The sequence below is a fragment of the Trichomycterus rosablanca genome, chromosome 5 (genome assembly GCF_030014385.1).
Source record: "Trichomycterus rosablanca isolate fTriRos1 chromosome 5, fTriRos1.hap1, whole genome shotgun sequence".
NCBI classification, from domain to species: Eukaryota; Metazoa; Chordata; class Actinopteri; order Siluriformes; family Trichomycteridae; genus Trichomycterus; species Trichomycterus rosablanca.
In genome coordinates, this window is record NC_085992.1 from 51232963 (window position 1) to 51251904 (window position 18942).

Genomic DNA, 18942 nt, shown 5'->3' on the forward strand with positions numbered 1-18942 from the left:
GACACCCCCGGACACCATCCTGCCTCCGGACCGACTTGTGGCTAGCCTGACATGGAAGATTCAACGCACTGTCCAGAATGCCCAGACTCAAGAACCTGACCCAGGGAACGGACCCCCTAACCGGTTATTTGTCCCCTCTTCCGCGAGACCCGCTGTGCTACTATGGGGGCATGGTTCCAAGTTTGCCGGTCACCCTGGTGCCAACAGGACCGTCTCCCTCTTGAAAAGACATTTCTGGTGGCCGTCACTGGAGGCCGACACTCGGGAATATGTGATGGCCTGCCCAGTCTGCGCGCGCAATAAGACGCAGCACTTACCTCCCTCAGGTCTGTTACAACCACTTCCAATCCCTGGCCGCCCCTGGTCGTGTATTGCCGTGGACTTTATCACGGGCCTTCAAGAGTCTAAAGGTAAAACGGTTATAATCACAGTTATTGATAGATTCTCCAAGTCAGTTCGTCTCCTAGCTCTCCCCAAGCTCCCCACTGCTCTAGAGACCGCAAACCTACTGTTCGACCAGGTGTTTAAAATCCATGGGATACCCTTGGACATCGTTTCCGACCGAGGCCCACAGTTTATTTCCCAGGTCTGGCGAGCGTTTTGCAAGGCAATAGGTACCAGTGTTAGCCTTACATCAGGCTTCCACCCACAGTCTAATGGACAGGCGGAACGGGCCAACCAAGAGCTCGAAACCACTCTGCGCTGTCTAACTGCCAAAAACCCCACACAGTGGAGTTCCCACCTAGCCTGGGCTGAATACGCCCACAACACCCTCACCTGCTCGGCCACAGGCCTGTCTCCATTTGAAGCATCACTTGGGTACCAGCCCCCGCTTTTCTCAGAACAAGAAATGGAACTGGCTGTCCCGTCTGTGCAACATCACCTACGGCGGTGCCGTAAGATTTGGAGGATGACCCGAACTGCACTCCACAAGGCCCGTTTCTCCGCTCAGCGCTCTGCCAACCGCCATCGGAGACCTGGACCCCAGTACTCCCCTGGTCAATCAGTTTGGTTATCATCTCGCAATATTCCCCTTCGTACTGAGTCCAGGAAGCTGGCCCCACGCTTTATCGGTCCCTTTCCAATAGAAAGGATAATTAATCCCACCGCCGTCCGTCTCAGATTACCCAGGCATATGAGAATTCACCCCACTTTCCACACCTCCCAGATAAAGCCAGTTCATTCCTCTAATCTGTGCCCTCCTTCCGACCCCCCACCACCCGCCCGACTAATTGATGGTCATCCTGCTTTTACGGTCAGTCGCCTGTTAGATGTCAGACACCGGGGTAGGGGCCTCCAGTATTTGGTCGACTGGGAAGGTTACGGCCCCGAGGAGCGATCCTGGGTTCCCCGCTCTGCTATCCTTGACCCCAACCTCATCCGTGAATTCCACAGGGCAAATCCCGGCAAGTCTGGTGGATCGCCTGGAGGCGATCATTGAAGGGGGGGTACTGTTAGAGTACGTCCCTTAGCTCTCCATTTCCCCCAAGTCTTGTTATTTTACCCCGGTCCCTTTCTGTGAGTGTGTTGTGTGTGTGTGGGCGTGTGCAGGCTTTCAGGGATCTATTGGTGGAGCGAGTTGTCTTCAGAGCACCAATCAGATCTTCTAGCCACTGCTACCTCTCACCTGATCCTCATTACCTCCTCGTTAAGCAGTGCATAAAGACAGCAGCTTTCTCTCCACTCCTTGCCAGATCGTCTGCGCTACGTTGCTGGTATTGTGCTGAAGCACGAAATGCTAAAGCTACCTTTAGGCTCCTATGCCTGTTGTATTTCCTGGTTTGTTCACTGCTCTTGTTTTTTGCCTGTTTCAGTTCCTACCTCCTGCTTAACTCCGTGGTACCACCTCCCAGCTGTGTTCCTCGCCGCCAAGACCTTCCTGTCCTGACTGTCCGGATTCAGTCGACCAGCTTCTTGTCTCGTCCTGCTACGCCACACTCTCTGCCTCCTGCCTGTCCGTCCGGCTCTGCCCTCCTGGCCCCCTTACCATGTTTCCAGCCTCGCCAGTCAGCTCCCTGTTCCCATCCAGTCTCTACCAGTTCCTTTACCTCCCTTGTATTTGCTATAGTTGTTGTTAATAAACTTATCGCCCCGTACCTGGTCTTAGTCTTATTCTCTGCATTGTGGTTCCATCTTTCTGTCCAGTTGGTCTCAGACCATAACACAAGGTCCATAAAGACGTGGGTGAGCCAGTTTGGTGTGGAAGAACTTGACTGGCCTGCACAGAGTCCTGACCTCAGTCCTGACCTCAGAACACCTTTGGGATGAATTAGAGCGGAGACTGTGAGCCAGGCCTTCTCGTCCAACATCAGTGTCTGACCTCACAGATGCGCTTCTGGAAGAACGGTCAAAAATTCCCATAAACACACTCCTAAACCTTGTGGAAAGCCTTCCCAGAAGAGTTGAAGCTGTTATAGCTGCAAAGGATGGCGACATCATATTAAACCCTATGGATTAAGAATGGGAGTCACTCAAGTTCACGCGTGTGTGAAGGCAGACGAGCGAATACTTTTGGCAATATAGTGTATATACTAAATAGAGTACATGCTTCACCCCCCCCCCCCCCAACCCCCACCATCCCAGGTGCATTGTGGGGACCAGCCACATGTCCCCACATGGTCAAAATGCTATTTTTGTTATTATGGAGACAAACGGTCCTCTCAAAGTCGTAATGGCAATACATACATACTAAACAGAGTACATGCTCACCCAAACACACACACACACACACTAGACCAAGCAGCCATGGGCTAATCCAGGCAGCTAGGTGACCAGACTGAAGGGTTTACAGTTGTTCCCTCGGACCAGACTGGCATCTCTATTAAAGTGAATCCACTTAACCCCTCAATGAGCGACTCTCTAGTGTAAACATTCCTCAAAGTCCCAGACAATGGAGTCCGAAACCAGTTTAATCCTCCAGGCACCGTTATTATATGGACATCTAGTCAAGAACAGCAGCCTGGATGTTTCTCTGATACGTCCGAGTTACTACAAAATCAGTCTGGAACGACGTCTATAATTACTTTCCGTCTCTGAGAACAGACAATCGTATGTGTAAGTGGATCGTTGAGTTTTAGTTCTTCCAGTCTCTGTGGTCCCTCCTGGCCCCTTGTGGCACCTTGTGGCTTCTGTCAAGTCAAGTCAACTTTATTTATATAGCGCGTTTTACAATAGACATTGTCTCAAAGCAACTTTACAAAATACAGGACCAACAGATACAAAAACCCCTGTTGAGCAAGCCGAGGGCGACTGTGGCAAGGAAAAACTCCTTGAAAATTACAGGAAGAAACCTTGAGAGGAACCAGACTCAGCAGGGCCCGTTCTTCTTGGGTGGTCTGGAGGAAACTTTAAATAAATAGGATTTACACAAATCATACAAACACAGAATTAAATGATCTAAAAGTTATAACTGGCAATAAATAAAGAAATAAATGATAATAGAGTTATTATTCGCTCTAGTCTTTAATAAAGTCTGTAGTTAGTTCTTGTCATTCTTGGTGCAATTACTCCAGATCCGTCACATCCAGCAGGAGCAGCATCGTTGGCACTACAGTCTCGACTTTAATCCTTAACCTCGGCGGGTAAACAGGTTTCCATCAGAATGCCCTCGGGGTAAAACAATAGAGAATGTAGTTAATAATGTACAATGCTAGTGGAGTAAAACAGTTTTACAGAGAGTTTTAGACTCCGGCAGCCCTAATTATTACAGCATAACTAAAAGGGAGAGCGAGCAGGTAACAAGGTCATGAAGGCTTTCACAGGACATCAGCGCCCACCTCTCCTACCCAAACCTGAGTGATCAGACAAGAGAGGCAGAACGACAGCAACCTAACATCCCTGATCACCACAAGTTTCTATGACCAAGAACCCCCAAGCTCTGCGCCTTTGTCTATATTAATCAAAAGCCTGAGAAAATAAATATGTTTTCAGTCTAGACTTAAACATTGAGACGTGTCCGAATCCCGAATAGAGGCAATAAGATTATTCCAGAGTTGTGGAGCTTTGTAAGAAAACGCTTTTCCACCAGCCGTGATCTTTTTAATTCTAGGAACTATAAGTAACCCTGCATCTTGTGAACTAAGTGGACGCGCTGGGTTGTAGTGATTAATAAGTTCACTCAGATACTGTGGTACAGACCATGTAGCGCTTTATAGGTTAGTAAAAGTATTTTGTAATAAATGCGGAATTTAACTGGCAGCCAGTGTAGAGATGATAGAACAGGAGTAATATGGTCAAATTTTAGCACTAGTTAGCACTCGAGCTGCTGCATTTTGAACTAACTGGAGTTTGTTTATGGATCTACCAGAGCATCCAGTTAGAAGAGCATTACAATAATCTAAACGAGAAGTTATAAACGCATGGATCAGTTTTTCGGCGTCATTAACAGATAGTATATTTCTTATTTTAGAGATATTACGCAAATGATAGAAAGCAACTCTAGTAATATTATTAATGTGTGTATCAAAGGAGAGATCTGAATCTATTGTGACACCTAAGTTCTTTACATCTGGGCTGGGAGTAACAGAGAAAGTGTTTAGGTTTAGCACCAGGTTAGAGAACTCGTCCCTCACAGCTTTAGAGCCAACAAGTAAAACCTCAGTTTGATCTGAACTAAGTAAAAGAAAATGACCTGACATCCAGTTTTTTATGTCGTTTACACAATCAAGCAAATGAGTTTCCCACCCTCTCGATTTTTTATATATCATTTTCATTCCATATATATTTGTTTTTATTCTATGTATATCAGTTTCATTACATATATATCGATTTTCATTCCATATATATCAGTGTTTGCTATATATTTCCTGTTTGGCTTGCCATAATACATACATATATACAGTGTATCACAAAAGTGAGTACACCCCTCACATTTCTGCAGATATTTAAGTATATCTTTTCATGGGACAACACTGACAAAATGACACTTTAACACAATGAAAAGTAGTCTGTGTGCAGCTTATATAACAGTGTAAATTTATTCTTCCCTCAAAATAACTCAATATACAGCCATTAATGTCTAAACCACCGGCAACAAAAGTGAGTACACCCCTTAGTGAAAGTTCCTGAAGTGTCCATATTTTGTGTGGCCACCATTATTTCCCAAAACTGCCTTAACTGTCCTGGGCATGGAGTTTACCAGAGCTTCACAGGTTGCCACTGGAATGCTTTTCCACTCCTCCATGACGACATCACGGATCTGGCGGATATTCGAGACTTTGCGCTCCTCCACCTTCCGCTTGAGGATGCCCCAAAGATGTTCTATTGGGTTTAGGTCTGGAGACATGCTTGGCCAGTCCATCACCTTTACCCTCAGCCACTTCAATAAAGCAGTGGTCGTCTTAGAGGTGTGTTTGGGGTCATTATCATGCTGGAACACTGCCCTGCGATCCAGTTTCCGGAGGGAGGGGATCATGCTCTGCTTCAGTATTTCACAGTACATATTGGAGTTCATGTGTCCCTCAATGAAATGTAACTCCCCAACACCTGCTGCACTCATGCAGCCCCAGACCATGGCATTCCCACCACCATGCTTGACTGTAGGCATGACACACTTATCTTTGTACTCCTCACCTGATTGCCGCCACACATGCTTGAGACCATCTGAACCAAACAAATTAATCTTGGTCTCATCAGACCATAGGACATGGTTCCAGTAATCCATGTCCTTTGTTGACATGTCTTCAGCAAACTGTTTGCGGGCTTTCTTGTGTAGAGACTTCAGAAAAGGCTTCCTTCTGGGGTGACAGCCATGCAGACCAATTTGATGTAGTGTGCGGCGTATGGTCCGAGCACTGACAGGCTGACCCCCCACCTTTTCAATCTCTGCAGCAATGCTGACAGCACTCCTGCGCCTATCTTTCAAAGACAGCAGTATGATGTGACGCTGAGCACGTGCACTCAGCTTCTTTGGACGACCAACGCGAGGTCTGTTCTGAGTGGACCCTGCTCTTTTAAAACGCTGGATGATCTTGGCCACTGTGCTGCAGCTCAGTTTCAGGGTGTTGGCAATCTTCTTGTAGCCTTGGCCATCTTCATGTAGCGCAACAATTCGTCTTTTAAGATCTTCAGAGAGTTCTTTGCCATGAGGTGCCATGTTGGAACTTTCAGTGACCAGTATGAGAGAGTGTGAGAGCTGTACTACTAAATTGAACACACCTGCTCCCTATGCACACCTGAGACCTAGTAACACTAACAAATCACATGACATTTTGGAGGGAAAATGACTAGCAGTGCTCAATTTGGACATTTAGGGGTGTAGTCTCTTAGGGGTGTACTCACTTTTGTTGCCGGTGGTTTAGACATTAATGGCTGTATATTGAGTTATTTTGAGGGAAGAATAAATTTACACTGTTATATAAGCTGCACACAGACTACTTTTCATTGTGTCAAAGTGTCATTTTGTCAGTGTTGTCCCATGAAAAGATATACTTAAATATCTGCAGAAATGTGAGGGGTGTACTCACTTTTGTGATACACTGTATATAATTCATAGTTCTTCAAAAAGTTTCCGCACTTCTAAAAAAAACAACTCTATTTATAAAACTCAGCTCTGCCATCTGGCTGGACTGGGTGGCTACATGAACAATGTTTGGCTGTTGTTCATTTAACAATTTTTTTTTATTCCTGGGATTTGGTGCCTTTTGGACCTTAAAATTGTTTAAAAATGAAAAAAACTGTTTTTATTTGTTTTTCATGTTTTATTATAAAAAGGACGTGTTCTACTTCTCCACACTGATATTGGACAAGCTCAAGCACACAAACTGTAGCTTTTATTAAAACATTTCTATACAGTCTCTGACCCAGGATGTTCACCCTGTTACGGACAAATGCAGAACTGTCGTGTTTCTGTGTTTCAGCTGCACTTAAGGTCGTTCATTAAAGTATGCAGCACATAATATCAATATTTCTGTTATTATTATAACCAAACTGAATAATAAAGCTATATAAATCACACATGCACCTCATATACACTGTGACGTCCAGCCTGTTACGTATTAGGTTGTAACAGGGTGGACCGTAACAGGGTGGACATTCTGACATAAAATTAGCCATTAGCTAGCGAGTGAGCAAAACCATGCTAGCATAAAAGTGAATTCAGACAAAGAATTCTCTGCTTTTTAGTGTGATTTTTTAAAATATGATCAAATCGTTTTGCTTTTTCTCATATATCCCGTAACAGGGTGGACATGTTATGGTCGACCATATTAGACTCTTAGGATAAAATGTAGAAAAAAATCAACATTAAAATGAGGAGTTTAATGAGCCGCTCATCTTCCACAGTCGTTTTGCCTCCAAAATGATCACGTGAGCTCCAGGAAATGATGTCAGTATGTAAAACAGCTCTTCAGTAGTAAGAGATAACAGGGTGGACGGAAACCTGAGGGACGTGTGGAAAAACCCTTATTTATAATCAGCAATAAAATCAACCTCATAAAGAAAATAAATCCAGGGTTTAGAGGGACTTAATCAAAGCTTTTAAACAGTATCGAAGGACTGAGATATTTTCATGATTAAACCTCATATATCATCACTAAATCAGAATGTACAGCACTGGGGATCATGGGAAAACCTCTGCTATCTAACAGATAAGGGTTAGGGTTAGTATGTATACAGTCATTTTATTTTGGGGGGGTAGAAAACATTGTGTTTAGTATTTGAAAGTGTTCATTATTTCAGTAAGATGTTTAGAATATTGTATTGTTTAAAATGTACTTAATAAATACAATCATCAGTCCTGGGGACACAAAAGGCACCGAATTGTAGGAATGACCCAAATGGTTCCTCATAACTGATGCAGTTACACCCTCTGCTGGCTGATTGATGGTGCTGCACAGAGTCGAGGAATAATGCTGATCAGGGTGCGGCTCTCCGTGCACAAAGGTGATACGAATATGAACTCGCGTCGTGCAGGTGAAAAGATGCAGTCGGCTACTGCACACGTGTCAGTCTTAAGCGGCCACCCCGTTACCCATCCAACTTAACCCCGCCCTTAAGGTACACCCAACAACCCAATAAGCCAGCCAAGGTACGCAAACAGTTAAACTCTGTACCCTTGGGTGCAGCCATCCGCCCGACCCCACCCTTTTGTACACCCACAACCAACCGACTGTCTCGTGGGTGCACCCGACCAGCCAAACCCCGCCCCCTGAGTACAACGACCATACTCAAGTACTAAACAGTGTTCATAAATAGTGCGGAGTCGCGGGTTCGACCATACGAAGTATGAGGAAACATCCGGCCACCACGAGTGGACGAAGCCTCCGGGAGTGAGAGGTTAACAGTGCACACCATGTGCAGACGGCCATTAAAGTTATTTTCAACTGGAACTCACACACACTCGGTCACACACACACAGCTGTTGGGAACCATGACACAAGATGACCGATACAGTGGTCGTCGAGGGACAAGTGAGACTCCGAGAAGGAAAAAAGGTTCTTCTAAGCTACTTACTGTGGACTTACTTTCTAGTTTTTATTTTATTTGTGTGTGTGTGTGTGTGTGTGTGTGTGTGTGAGCGTGGATAAAAAAATAGTGTTTTTTAATCTTTCTGCCTCTACAGTGGAAGAATAGATGGGTGGTTCTGCGCAAACCCTCGCCCGTTGCTGGTAAGCTAACCCTAAGACGCTATGTAAACCTTATTTGCTCATGTTAGCTCTTAAACGTATGTCAGACTGAGGAGCCTGAACGGACGGATCGTGTTTTTAACTTTGCAGCAAAGTAGTTTTTTATTCCCGGTTGGAATTTGAGATCTCGGCATCCTCGTGACGTCAAAGCATCAGAATGTGCAGCGACACTCAGACGAATCAAGAGAACCAGACAGAATTTTACTGAAATATACTTACGGTTCTAGAAACAGTCGCAGGTTTACGTGTGTTCACGTCTGTTTTCTCACCATAATGACTCGGTGATGGCTGTTACCTTACTACAATATACAGAATATATGTGATAGCTCAGTGGTTAAGGTACTGGACTAGTAAACAGAAGGTTGCCGGTTCAAGCTTCGCCACCACCAAGTTGCCATTGTTGGGTTGCCACTGTTGGGTCCCTGAGCAAGGCCCTTAACCCTCAATTGCTTATTGTGTAAGTCGCTTTGGATAAAAAGCGTCTGCTAAATGCTGAAAATGTAAATGATTAATTTATAGCTAATACGTAAAATACAGCGGTAATTGGCAACCCTAGCAGTTCAGTATTAGATTATTAATTAATAATAAATAATAATTTATTTAAAGTTCTCCTTTTTTACCTTATTAATATCCGTATCATTCTGTATCTCTGTGACTAGCATTGCTTTGGGAAACAGTAGTGACTGCTTTATTGAGTAAATAAACAGGCGTTCCTAATAAATAGCCAAAAATCTTAATTAATACAGAAAATACTAACTTTTAAAAATAAAATGTGGTTGTATACAATGCAATGTATACAATATAAACACTAGTTTTACTATTTTTTTTTTTTGTTTTATAATTTTTTTAAATTTGTTTTATTTATTTATTTTAATTTGATTTATTTTTATTTTATTTTATTATTTTTAGTTATTTATATTTCATTTACTTTAAATTATTTCAATTTAATTTATATTTATTTTATTTATTTAGCTCTATTATTTTATATTTATTTCTATTATTTTATATTTTGTGTTTATTATTTTATTTTTATTTTATTTTTATTTTATTTATATTTATGTTATTTATTTGTCTTTATTATTTTAATATGTATTATATATATATATATATATATATATATATATATATATATATATTAATATCTATTTATTTATTTTTATATTTATTTATTTATTTTTATATTTATTTATTTATTTATTTTATTTTTTATTAGTTTTACATTTGTCCACTTACAAATCCTTTCGTGTGGTGCGGCGCTAAAACACACCAGCCCGACATTCCAAACTCGCAAATTCAAACCTCAGCTCTGCTATCGGCCGACCGGGCGCCTATACGGACAAAGATCGGCTCGTCCGTCATAACTGCTGCAGTTACGACCTCTGCTGGCTGGTCGATGGCACTGAGACGGGGGATAACAGAGATCGGTGCGTGACTCTCCGTGCACGATACGGATCTCTGTGTGAACCCACCTGGTGCAGGTGAAAAGAAGCGGTCAGTACTGCACATGTGTCCCAGCTCTTATCGGTCAGGAGCAGTAGGTGTGACTATGATCGGGGAATCGGATATGACTGGATTAAGAGGAAGATATATTTTCAGATATAGATTCTGAATTACAAGCCTCAAACCTATTACAAAATAAAATGTCAAAACACACGTACACACGTAACTGGTAATCAGAAGGTTGTCGGTTCAAGCACCGCTGCTGCCAGGTTGCCACTGTTGGGCCCATGAGCGAGGCCCTTACCCCTTAAGGGTTTAGCCCTTTAGTTTTTTTCAAGGATTACATGTTGATGATTAAGCACTGTCGCCTCACAGCAAGAAGGTCCTGGGTTCAATTCCCAGGGTGGAGCAATCCCGGTCCGGGTCCTTTCTGTGTGGAGTTTGCATGTTCTCCCCGTGTCTGTGTGGGTTTCCTCCGGGTTATCCGGTTTCCTACCAGGGAATTATTGGATTATTTGCAATCTGAACCTGACTGCACGTCTTTGGACTGTGGGAGGAAACTGGAGCACCCGGAGGAAACCCACACAGACACGGGGAGAACATGCAAACTCCACACAGAAAGGACCCGGGCCGCTCCACCTGGGAATCGAACCCAGGACCTTCTCACTATGAGGCGTCAGTGCTCCAGTTCCTGCGCTCCAGCCCTCGCTGTCTTTGGCGTTGTCGGTTGGATGCTATGTAATGAGTCAGTATGGCTCCAGCTGTTGTTAGAAATCACACAATCACACACACTGTTCACACACACACACACACACTGTTCACACACACACAGCTGCTCGTTTGCGCTCTGACGCTGAACTAAAACCACAAACATGCATGAATGCAGACAGACAATCAACTCGGTGGAACACTGAGTCACCCGCCGAGCGCTCGTACCCAAGCTTAGCTCACCCACTAACCTCACCCGCCTGTACGGTGACTACACGATGGCGTGGGTGATAGTACACAGCAAGCGTCAACGAGATCGTACATTTAGGAAAACAGGATTATAATTCTTTTCTCTATTGCTCAGGGGTCCAGGTTCTATGCTCTATACACCAGGTTAGATGTCACTGGCAGGTACGCCTGTACGTATAAATCTACCCCCTCCTAGTGAGCGTCAGTGCTACAGCTGCCGGGACTTTTAATGTCTTTGTTTATGCATTTTTTCCCCCAATTGTCCTTTCAATTTAGTCATATCCGATTACTGGATCATATTTTTGCCTCTACTGCAGCAGACCTCCACTGCTTACACACGCCCCCTCTGATACGTGTGCAGTATACACCGCTTCTTTTCAGAGATCCGTATCGCGCACTGATTTCTATTATCCCCCGTCTCTGTGCAGCACCATCGATCAGCCAGCAGAGGTCGTAATTGCAGCAGTTATGATGGATTTTATCATTCATTCATTTAATCACCCATTCATTTATTTAGTAATTCATTTATTTTATCATTCATTCATTTATTTAGTTATTAATTAATTAATTCATTTATTTATTTATTTACTTAATTGCTCAAACATTCATTTAATCATTTGTTCATTTATTTAATCAAACACTCATTTAATTACTCATTTATTCATTTATTAATTCATTCATTTATTTAATCATTCATTAACGTATTTAGTTACTAATTAATTAATTCATTTATTCATTCATTTATTTAATTATTAAAACATTCATTTAATCACCCATTCATTAAATCATTCATTTATTCATTTAATAATTCATTCATGTAATCATTTAATCACTCATTTATTTATTTAATCATTTATTTAATCACTCATTCATTTATTTACTCGTTCATTAATCACTCATTCATTTATTTAATCATTCATTCATTTAATCACTTATTCATTTGTTCATTTAATCTCTCATTTATTTATTTAATCATTCATTTAATCATTCATTCATTTAATCACTCAATCATTGAATTACTCATTAATTCATGTAATCATTCATTTAATCACTCATTCATTTAATCATTTCTTTATTCATTCATTTACTCACTCGTTCATTTATTTAATCATTCATTAATTAATTTAATCATTCTTTTATTCATTTAGTCATTCATTTATTTATTTATTTAATCGTTCATTTATTCATTTAATCGAACCTCCTAAAAGTTTTCAGCCGTGTGGTTTTTACCATTATCCTACATCAGCTGAAGCTAGCTGGGCACAGATTATTTGGTCTTATTTAAACTCTGTTAGTTGCCTCATGTTGCCTCATATATTCAAGTTTTAACAGTCTCAGCTCGTTTACAGATGCTTTATGCTGATAAATAACAATCATCCTAACAGAACCCACCCTTTACATGGTCACTTTTAAGGTCAAGCCCCTTTTCATGTGCAGTTTTTGTTATTTTGCCCAAGACTTTAAATTTTTTTAATATCAGGAAATTACTATAGATAAACACACACACACACACACCTTCATCTTCTCATTAATGTTGAAGGTGTTCTGTACGTGTGTGTTCCAGACTGTCTGTGTGTGCTGGTGTATAAGGAGCGTTCGGACAGGAGTAAGGGTCACAGGGAGCGGGGTCAGCTCACCCTGGGTGATATCTGCGGGCTGGAACTGCTGCAGGGTTATGAGGGAGTGAACTACACTCTCACCCTTCTCTGCCTCACCCAGTCCGTCACGTTCGGCTTCGAGAGCCGAGAGAACCTCCTGGCGTGGGACACCCGCATCAGCTACAGCCTGGGAGAGGGTGAGAGACCTGGACCTGCATGTGTGTGTGCTCAGTGTGTTAGAAATGTATGGAATGGGCGACGGGGTGTCGGGGTCTCAGCTGTGCTATCAGTTGGCTGTGCCTGAGGGAGGCAAGTCTTCCCCAATAGATGGATAGGCTTAAAATGTGTGTGTGTGTGTGTGTGTGTGCATATGTTAGTGTTAGTGTGTTTGTGTATGTGTGTATCCGTACGTGTGTGTGTGTTAGTGAGTATGTGTATGTTAGTGTGTTTGTGTATGTGTATCTGTATGTGTGTGTTGTGTGTGTGAGTATGTTAGTGAGTGTGCATATGTTTGTGTTAGTGTGTGTGTGACTGTAAGTTAGTTTTCTGTGTATGTGTTTGTGAGCTTATGTATGTATCTGTATGTGTGTGTGACTGTATATGTGTGTGTGTTTTAGTGAGTGTGTGACTGTATATGTGTGTGTGTTTTAGTGAGTGTGTATATGTTAATATTAGTGTTTGTGTAAGTGTGTAACTCCTCGGAATGAGACTGGATGATCATATAATTATATATATATAGAGGGAAAGAATGTGATGACATGTGAACTCAGCAGGTTTTGGGTTTGTAACCGTGGCGTTTCTCTTCAGTCCACAGGTTCGGCGTAAACGTTCAGCCTGGTACGAAGCTTGAAAGCGGTCCAGCTTCACTACATCTCTGTAACAACCTGCTGGTTCTGTCCAGGGACGTTCCTCCCACCGTCATCGGTCACTGGAGACTCTCTGACCTGAGGCGCTATGGAGCCGTTCCTAACGGATTTATCTTCGAGGGAGGGACGCGGTCCGGCTACTGTGAGTCTCTGTAATATCCTCACTTACACCAACACTACTGCTGCATTAGACTGTTGTTCTCATTAGCACGTATGTTTAATTGATTTGTCGCTGACGCTGGAGGAAATATCCGCTACATTCGGGGAATGTTCAGCTGTTGCAGGAGGCCATGCAGGGAACTCTGGGATGTTTTATAGATGTGCCGTGATGAAATTTCTATTAACAGCGTTGGCTGTTAAAGTAACGGTGGCTAAAAGTACGCCGACGCCCCTCCTGATGACCGGGTTCAGGTTTTTCGGCCGCGCTTGTTGCTAACAGGTGTATAAAATCAATTTACTGGGATGAATGATATGATTTTGACTTTGTGGTAACAGTTAGTGAAGCATGGCTGTGATTGGTTGATGAATGTGAGGTCCATGAAGGAACTAGAGGAAGAATAGAATACATAGCAGGTCAAACACTGGAGCCCCTGGAGCAGACAGGTTTAAGGCTGCAGAGACCTAATGCCATGTGCAAATGTACAAATAATGATGGTATATACACGGATGAGATGGTACACTAGCAAAAAGTACAAGAGTTCAGTGCCATCCAGGGTGCAGTGATATTTTTAAAGTGGTGTGCTAGAGTTTAGCAGGGTTACAGCCTCTGGGAAAAAGCTCTTCCTGAGTCTACTGGTAAAAGAGCGGAGGTTCCTGTAACGCCTGCCAGACAGAAGGTCCACGGTTGGGATGAGAAACGTCCCTGATAATGTTTCTCGCTCCACCCAGGCACCGTTTGTAGTAAATGTCCTGTATGGTGGGTAACCGGATGCCGGTGATGCGTTGGGCGGTTTTAACCACCCGCTGGAGAGCTTTCCAATCAGCTGCGGAGCAATCGCTGTACCACACAGAGAAGCAGTTTGTTAGGATGCTCTCAATGGTACAGCGGTAAAAGTCCACGAGTATTCTGGGACACAAGTGGACTTTTTTGAGGCTCTGTAGAAAGTAAAGGTGCTGTTGTACCTTTTTGACCAGGGATCGTCGGAGATGTGGACGCTGAGGAATTTGAAGCTGGACACCCGTTCTACTACAGCACCGTTGATGCAGATAGGGGCGTGTGCCTGACTTCCCGTTCTTCTGAAATCCACAATAATCTCTTTGGTTTTTCCTGTGTTAAGCTCCAGGTTGTTGTCCTCACACCATGCAGCCAGATGCTGAACCTCCTCCCTGTAGGCCGTTTCATTGTTGTCTCTGATTAGGCCTATCACCGTGGTGTCAACCGGTGAACGTGATTATGGAGTTGGAACCATAAACAGGAACACAGTCGTAGGTGAACAGGGAGTATAAGAGTGGACTCAGCACCCAGCCTTGTGGCACGCCAGTGTTCAGGGTGATGGAGGATGAGTGGAGGTTGTCTAACTTCACAGACTGAGGTCTGTTAGTTAGAAAGTCCAGAATACAGTTACATAGTGATGTGCTGATGCCAAGCTGACTGAGCTTTGAGATCAGGAACACAGAATGATTTTCACCATGTTAAATGCTGAACTGAAATGGGTGTTATGGCAGTCCAAGTGGGTCAGTGCAGTGTGAAGTGCAGTGGAGACAGCATAAGCAAATTGATGCTGGTCTAGTGTAGCTGGTAGATAGGATTTCAGGTGAGAAAGGACTAGGACTCTTTCAAAGCACTTGGAGATGATGGGGCTGAGTGCAACAGGTCGAAAATCATTCAGTGCTGAAGCAGTTGAATCGTTTGGTACTTTTAAAAATAAAGCTTAACGTGGTTTAATGTAGTAAAAGAAGGAGACAGGAGCACTAAACTTCTCTTCATTATTACTGCTCATAAGTTCCTCCACTAATCACATTCCACTCGCTGTTTTCATATCAAACAGTTCGTCTCATTGGAGGAGCCTTGAAAAAGTCAGCAAACAGGGCCAGAGTTCAATCAGGTGAACTTTGAGCGGCACGGAAAGAGCAAGTACAAATAAATTAATGTGTGTTTAAATCGCTTAGCTTAGAGGTTAAGGTATTAGACTAGTAATCAGAAGGTTGCTGGTTCAAGCTCCACCACCATCAGGTTGCCACTGTTGGGCCCTTGAGCGAGATTGTATATCACAGCACTGTAAGTCGCTTTGGGTAAAGACGTCCGCTTAATGCTGCAAATGTAAAATGTAAATATGTAACCAGTATCTCCTTTGATTAGCACAAAGCATTCCCCCGCTGTGATTGGTCGAGACGTGTCCGACGAGCATGTCTCTTTTAATCCATCAGTACGCCGCGAGCGGCTGAGCTCCGGTGTATTAAAATGGAAATGCACCGACGTTCCGGGTCCACTGCGGATACACGAACGCGCCGTCACTTCCACTCGGCTCGCATCATTAGCGAGCGCGTCTGCTGTCGTGTTTCATTAAAACCGCTGGTTACGTTCGGCCCTGAAACCGCGATCAAATGAAGCCTTGAAATAGGATTTTTATTTAATTCTGGTGTTCTGGTTGGGGTCCCTGAGGTCCCGGAGCCTCTTTAACAGCTCAGAAAATGTCCTCTGTCTTTTTCAATCAGCTCGATACTTCATGAGTGTTCCTAATTTTATGGAAAATGCAAATAAACAAAATTTTATGGTGATACTATGTTCCAAACCCTCTAATTTATACACTTCTATTTGGGACCCCAAATACAACATAAGGATGAAATATACAGTAAGTATTTGAACAGTAGTCTGTTAAAACGTTATTTTTTTATACATATATAGAAAGATAAGTAAAGAAAACATTAAAAATATTGTTTATTTGCAGCTTCCATAAAAATTAGGAACAGTCATAAAGTATCGAGCAGATTAAAAGAAGCTGAGGATGTTTTCTGAGCTGTTAAAGAGGCTCCGGAGCTTCAGGGACCCCAACCAGAACACGAGGATTAAAAAAGACATAATTAATATATAATTTATATATGATTTATAATGAAAAGCATTTAATTTTGATATGATATACAGTATATGATTGTGTCAGCTGCATACTGATGCATGCTAAGATCATACAGTGCCTCAATTTACAGTTTATCAACCCCCATCCCCACCCCGACTGTCGTTCTTACCTCATTTGGGGGGTCCAGGTATTAATGAATTATTAATCCCCCTCCCCTGTAATTCGACCCATGATGAAATAGAAATATATGTTCAAGTGTCGGGTGGCCTAATCGCAAGAATGTCCTGGGTTCGATCCCCAGACGGGGCGGAGTTTGCATGTTCTCCCTGTGTTTGCGTGGGTTTCCTCCGGGAGCTCCAGTTTCCTCCCTGCTCTGCGATGGACTGGCCATCTATCCAGGGTGTTACTGTGTGCCTTGCGCCCATTGAAAAGCTGGGATGGGCTCCAGCACGCGCCCCCCCACGACCCTGATTGGATAAGCGATTAAGAAAGTGAGTGAGTGTTCAAGTATCAGAATATATATACATACAGGGGTTAGACAAAATAACTGAAACACCTGTCATTTTAGTGTGGGAGGTTTCATGGCTAAATTGGACCAGTCTGGTGGCCAATCTTCATTAATTGCACATTGCACCAGTAAGAGCAGAGTGTGAAGGTTCAATTAGCAGGGTAAGAGCACAGTTTTGCTCAAAATATTGCAATGCACACAACATTATGGGTGACATACCAGAGGTCAAAAGAGGACAAATTGTTGGTGCACGTCTTGCTGGCGCATCTGTGACCAAGACAGCAAGTCTTTGTGATGTATCAAGAGCCACGGTATCCAGGGTAATGTCAGCATACCACCAAGAAGGACAAACCACATCCAACAGGATTAACTGTGGACGCAAGAGGAAGCTGTCTGAAAGGGATGTTCGGGTGCTAACCCGGATTGTATCCAAAAAACATAAAACCACGGCTGCCCAAATCACGGCGGAATTAAATGTGCACCTCGACTCTCCTGTTTCCACCAGAACTGTCCGTCGGGAGCTCCACAGGGTCGATATACACGGCCGGGCTGCTATAGCCAAACCTTTGGTCACTCGTGCCAATGCCAAACGTCGGTTTTAATGGTGCAAGGAGCGCAAATCTTGGGCTGTGGACAATGTGAAACATGTATTGTTCTCTGATGAGTCCACCTTTACTGTTTTCCCCACATCCGGGAGAGTTATGGTGTGGAGAAGCCCCAAAGAAGCGTACCACCCAGACTGTTGCATGCCCAGAGTGAAGCATGGGGGTGGATCAGTGATGGTTTGGGCTGCCATATCATGGCATTCCCTTGGCCCAATACTTGTGCTAGATGGGCGCGTCACTGCCAAGGACTACCGAACCATTCTGGAGGACCATGTGCATCCAATGGCGGTGCCGTGTATCAGGATGACAATGCACCAATACACACAGCAAGACTGGTGAAAGATTGGTTTGATGAACATGAAAGTGAAGTTGAACATCTCCCATGGCCTGCACAGTCACCAGATCTAAATATTATTGAGCCACTTTGGGGTGTTTTGGAGAAGCGAGTCAGGAAACGTTTTCCTCCACCAGCATCACGTAGTGACCTGGCCACTATCCTGCAAGAAGAATGGCTTAAAATCCCTCTGACCACTGTGCAGGACTTGTATATGTCATTTCCAAGACGAATTGATGCTGTATTGGCCGCAAAAGGAGGCCCTACACCATACTAATAAATTATTGTGGTCTAAAACCAGGTGTTTCAGTTATTTTGTCCAACCCCTGTATATTTCAACTTATTTACATTTGCTCTTATCCAAAGCGACTTACACTTATCACTACATACAATTCAAGCAATTAAGGGTTAAGGGCCTCGCTACGGGGCCCAACAGTGGCAACATTATGATTACTAGTACAGTACATTACTCGCTGAGCTACCATTGTCAATTAGGAAGGTTTAAATCCTGAGGGTCCTTGAGCAAGATTGCTGGGATTCTAATCGACTCCAGGGATAGTCACGGGTCATAAGATCCTTTCACACACACACACACACACACACACTCACACACACACACACACACACACACACACGGTGGGTGGGTGCAGAAGATGAGACAGCAGGCATGCTTCATGTTTTTGCCAACTCAGAGTAGCGTTCCTGCACTCGCTCCAAGCGTCTGTCTCCACCGACCCCCTGCGTGACCTTTTCATTTCTATATCTGAGCAAAGCTGCTGACCACCAGCCGTCCAGGGCGTCCACTCAGACGGGGCCAAAGAGCATTCCTGTCCGGCGTGGGCTTCAGCTCGGCTGGGTGGTTTGGTAAAAATGGGGAAGAGCATAATGGTTCTCAGACTGTTCTCAGACTGTTAGAGTTAAATATACGGGGGGGGCGCTCGGTGGTCCAGCAGGCTGATGCTCTAGTCCAGGATCACAGAGACCGGGGTTTGGGGT

General features: G+C 43.6%; 1 protein-coding gene across 1 annotated transcript in view; it reads left to right on the forward strand.

Annotated features, from left to right (window-relative positions):
- Positions 1-8315: 8315 nt before the first annotated feature.
- dok7b (docking protein 7b) overlaps positions 8316-18942 on the forward strand; it is a 29760-nt gene continuing 19133 nt past the window's right edge. The window contains exons 1-4 of the mRNA XM_062995350.1: positions 8316-8432; positions 8561-8606; positions 12586-12816; positions 13427-13627. Coding sequence (XP_062851420.1) covers positions 8379-8432; positions 8561-8606; positions 12586-12816; positions 13427-13627 — 532 coding nt within the window. The 5' untranslated portion in view covers positions 8316-8378. The remainder of the gene's footprint in view (positions 8433-8560; positions 8607-12585; positions 12817-13426; positions 13628-18942) is intronic.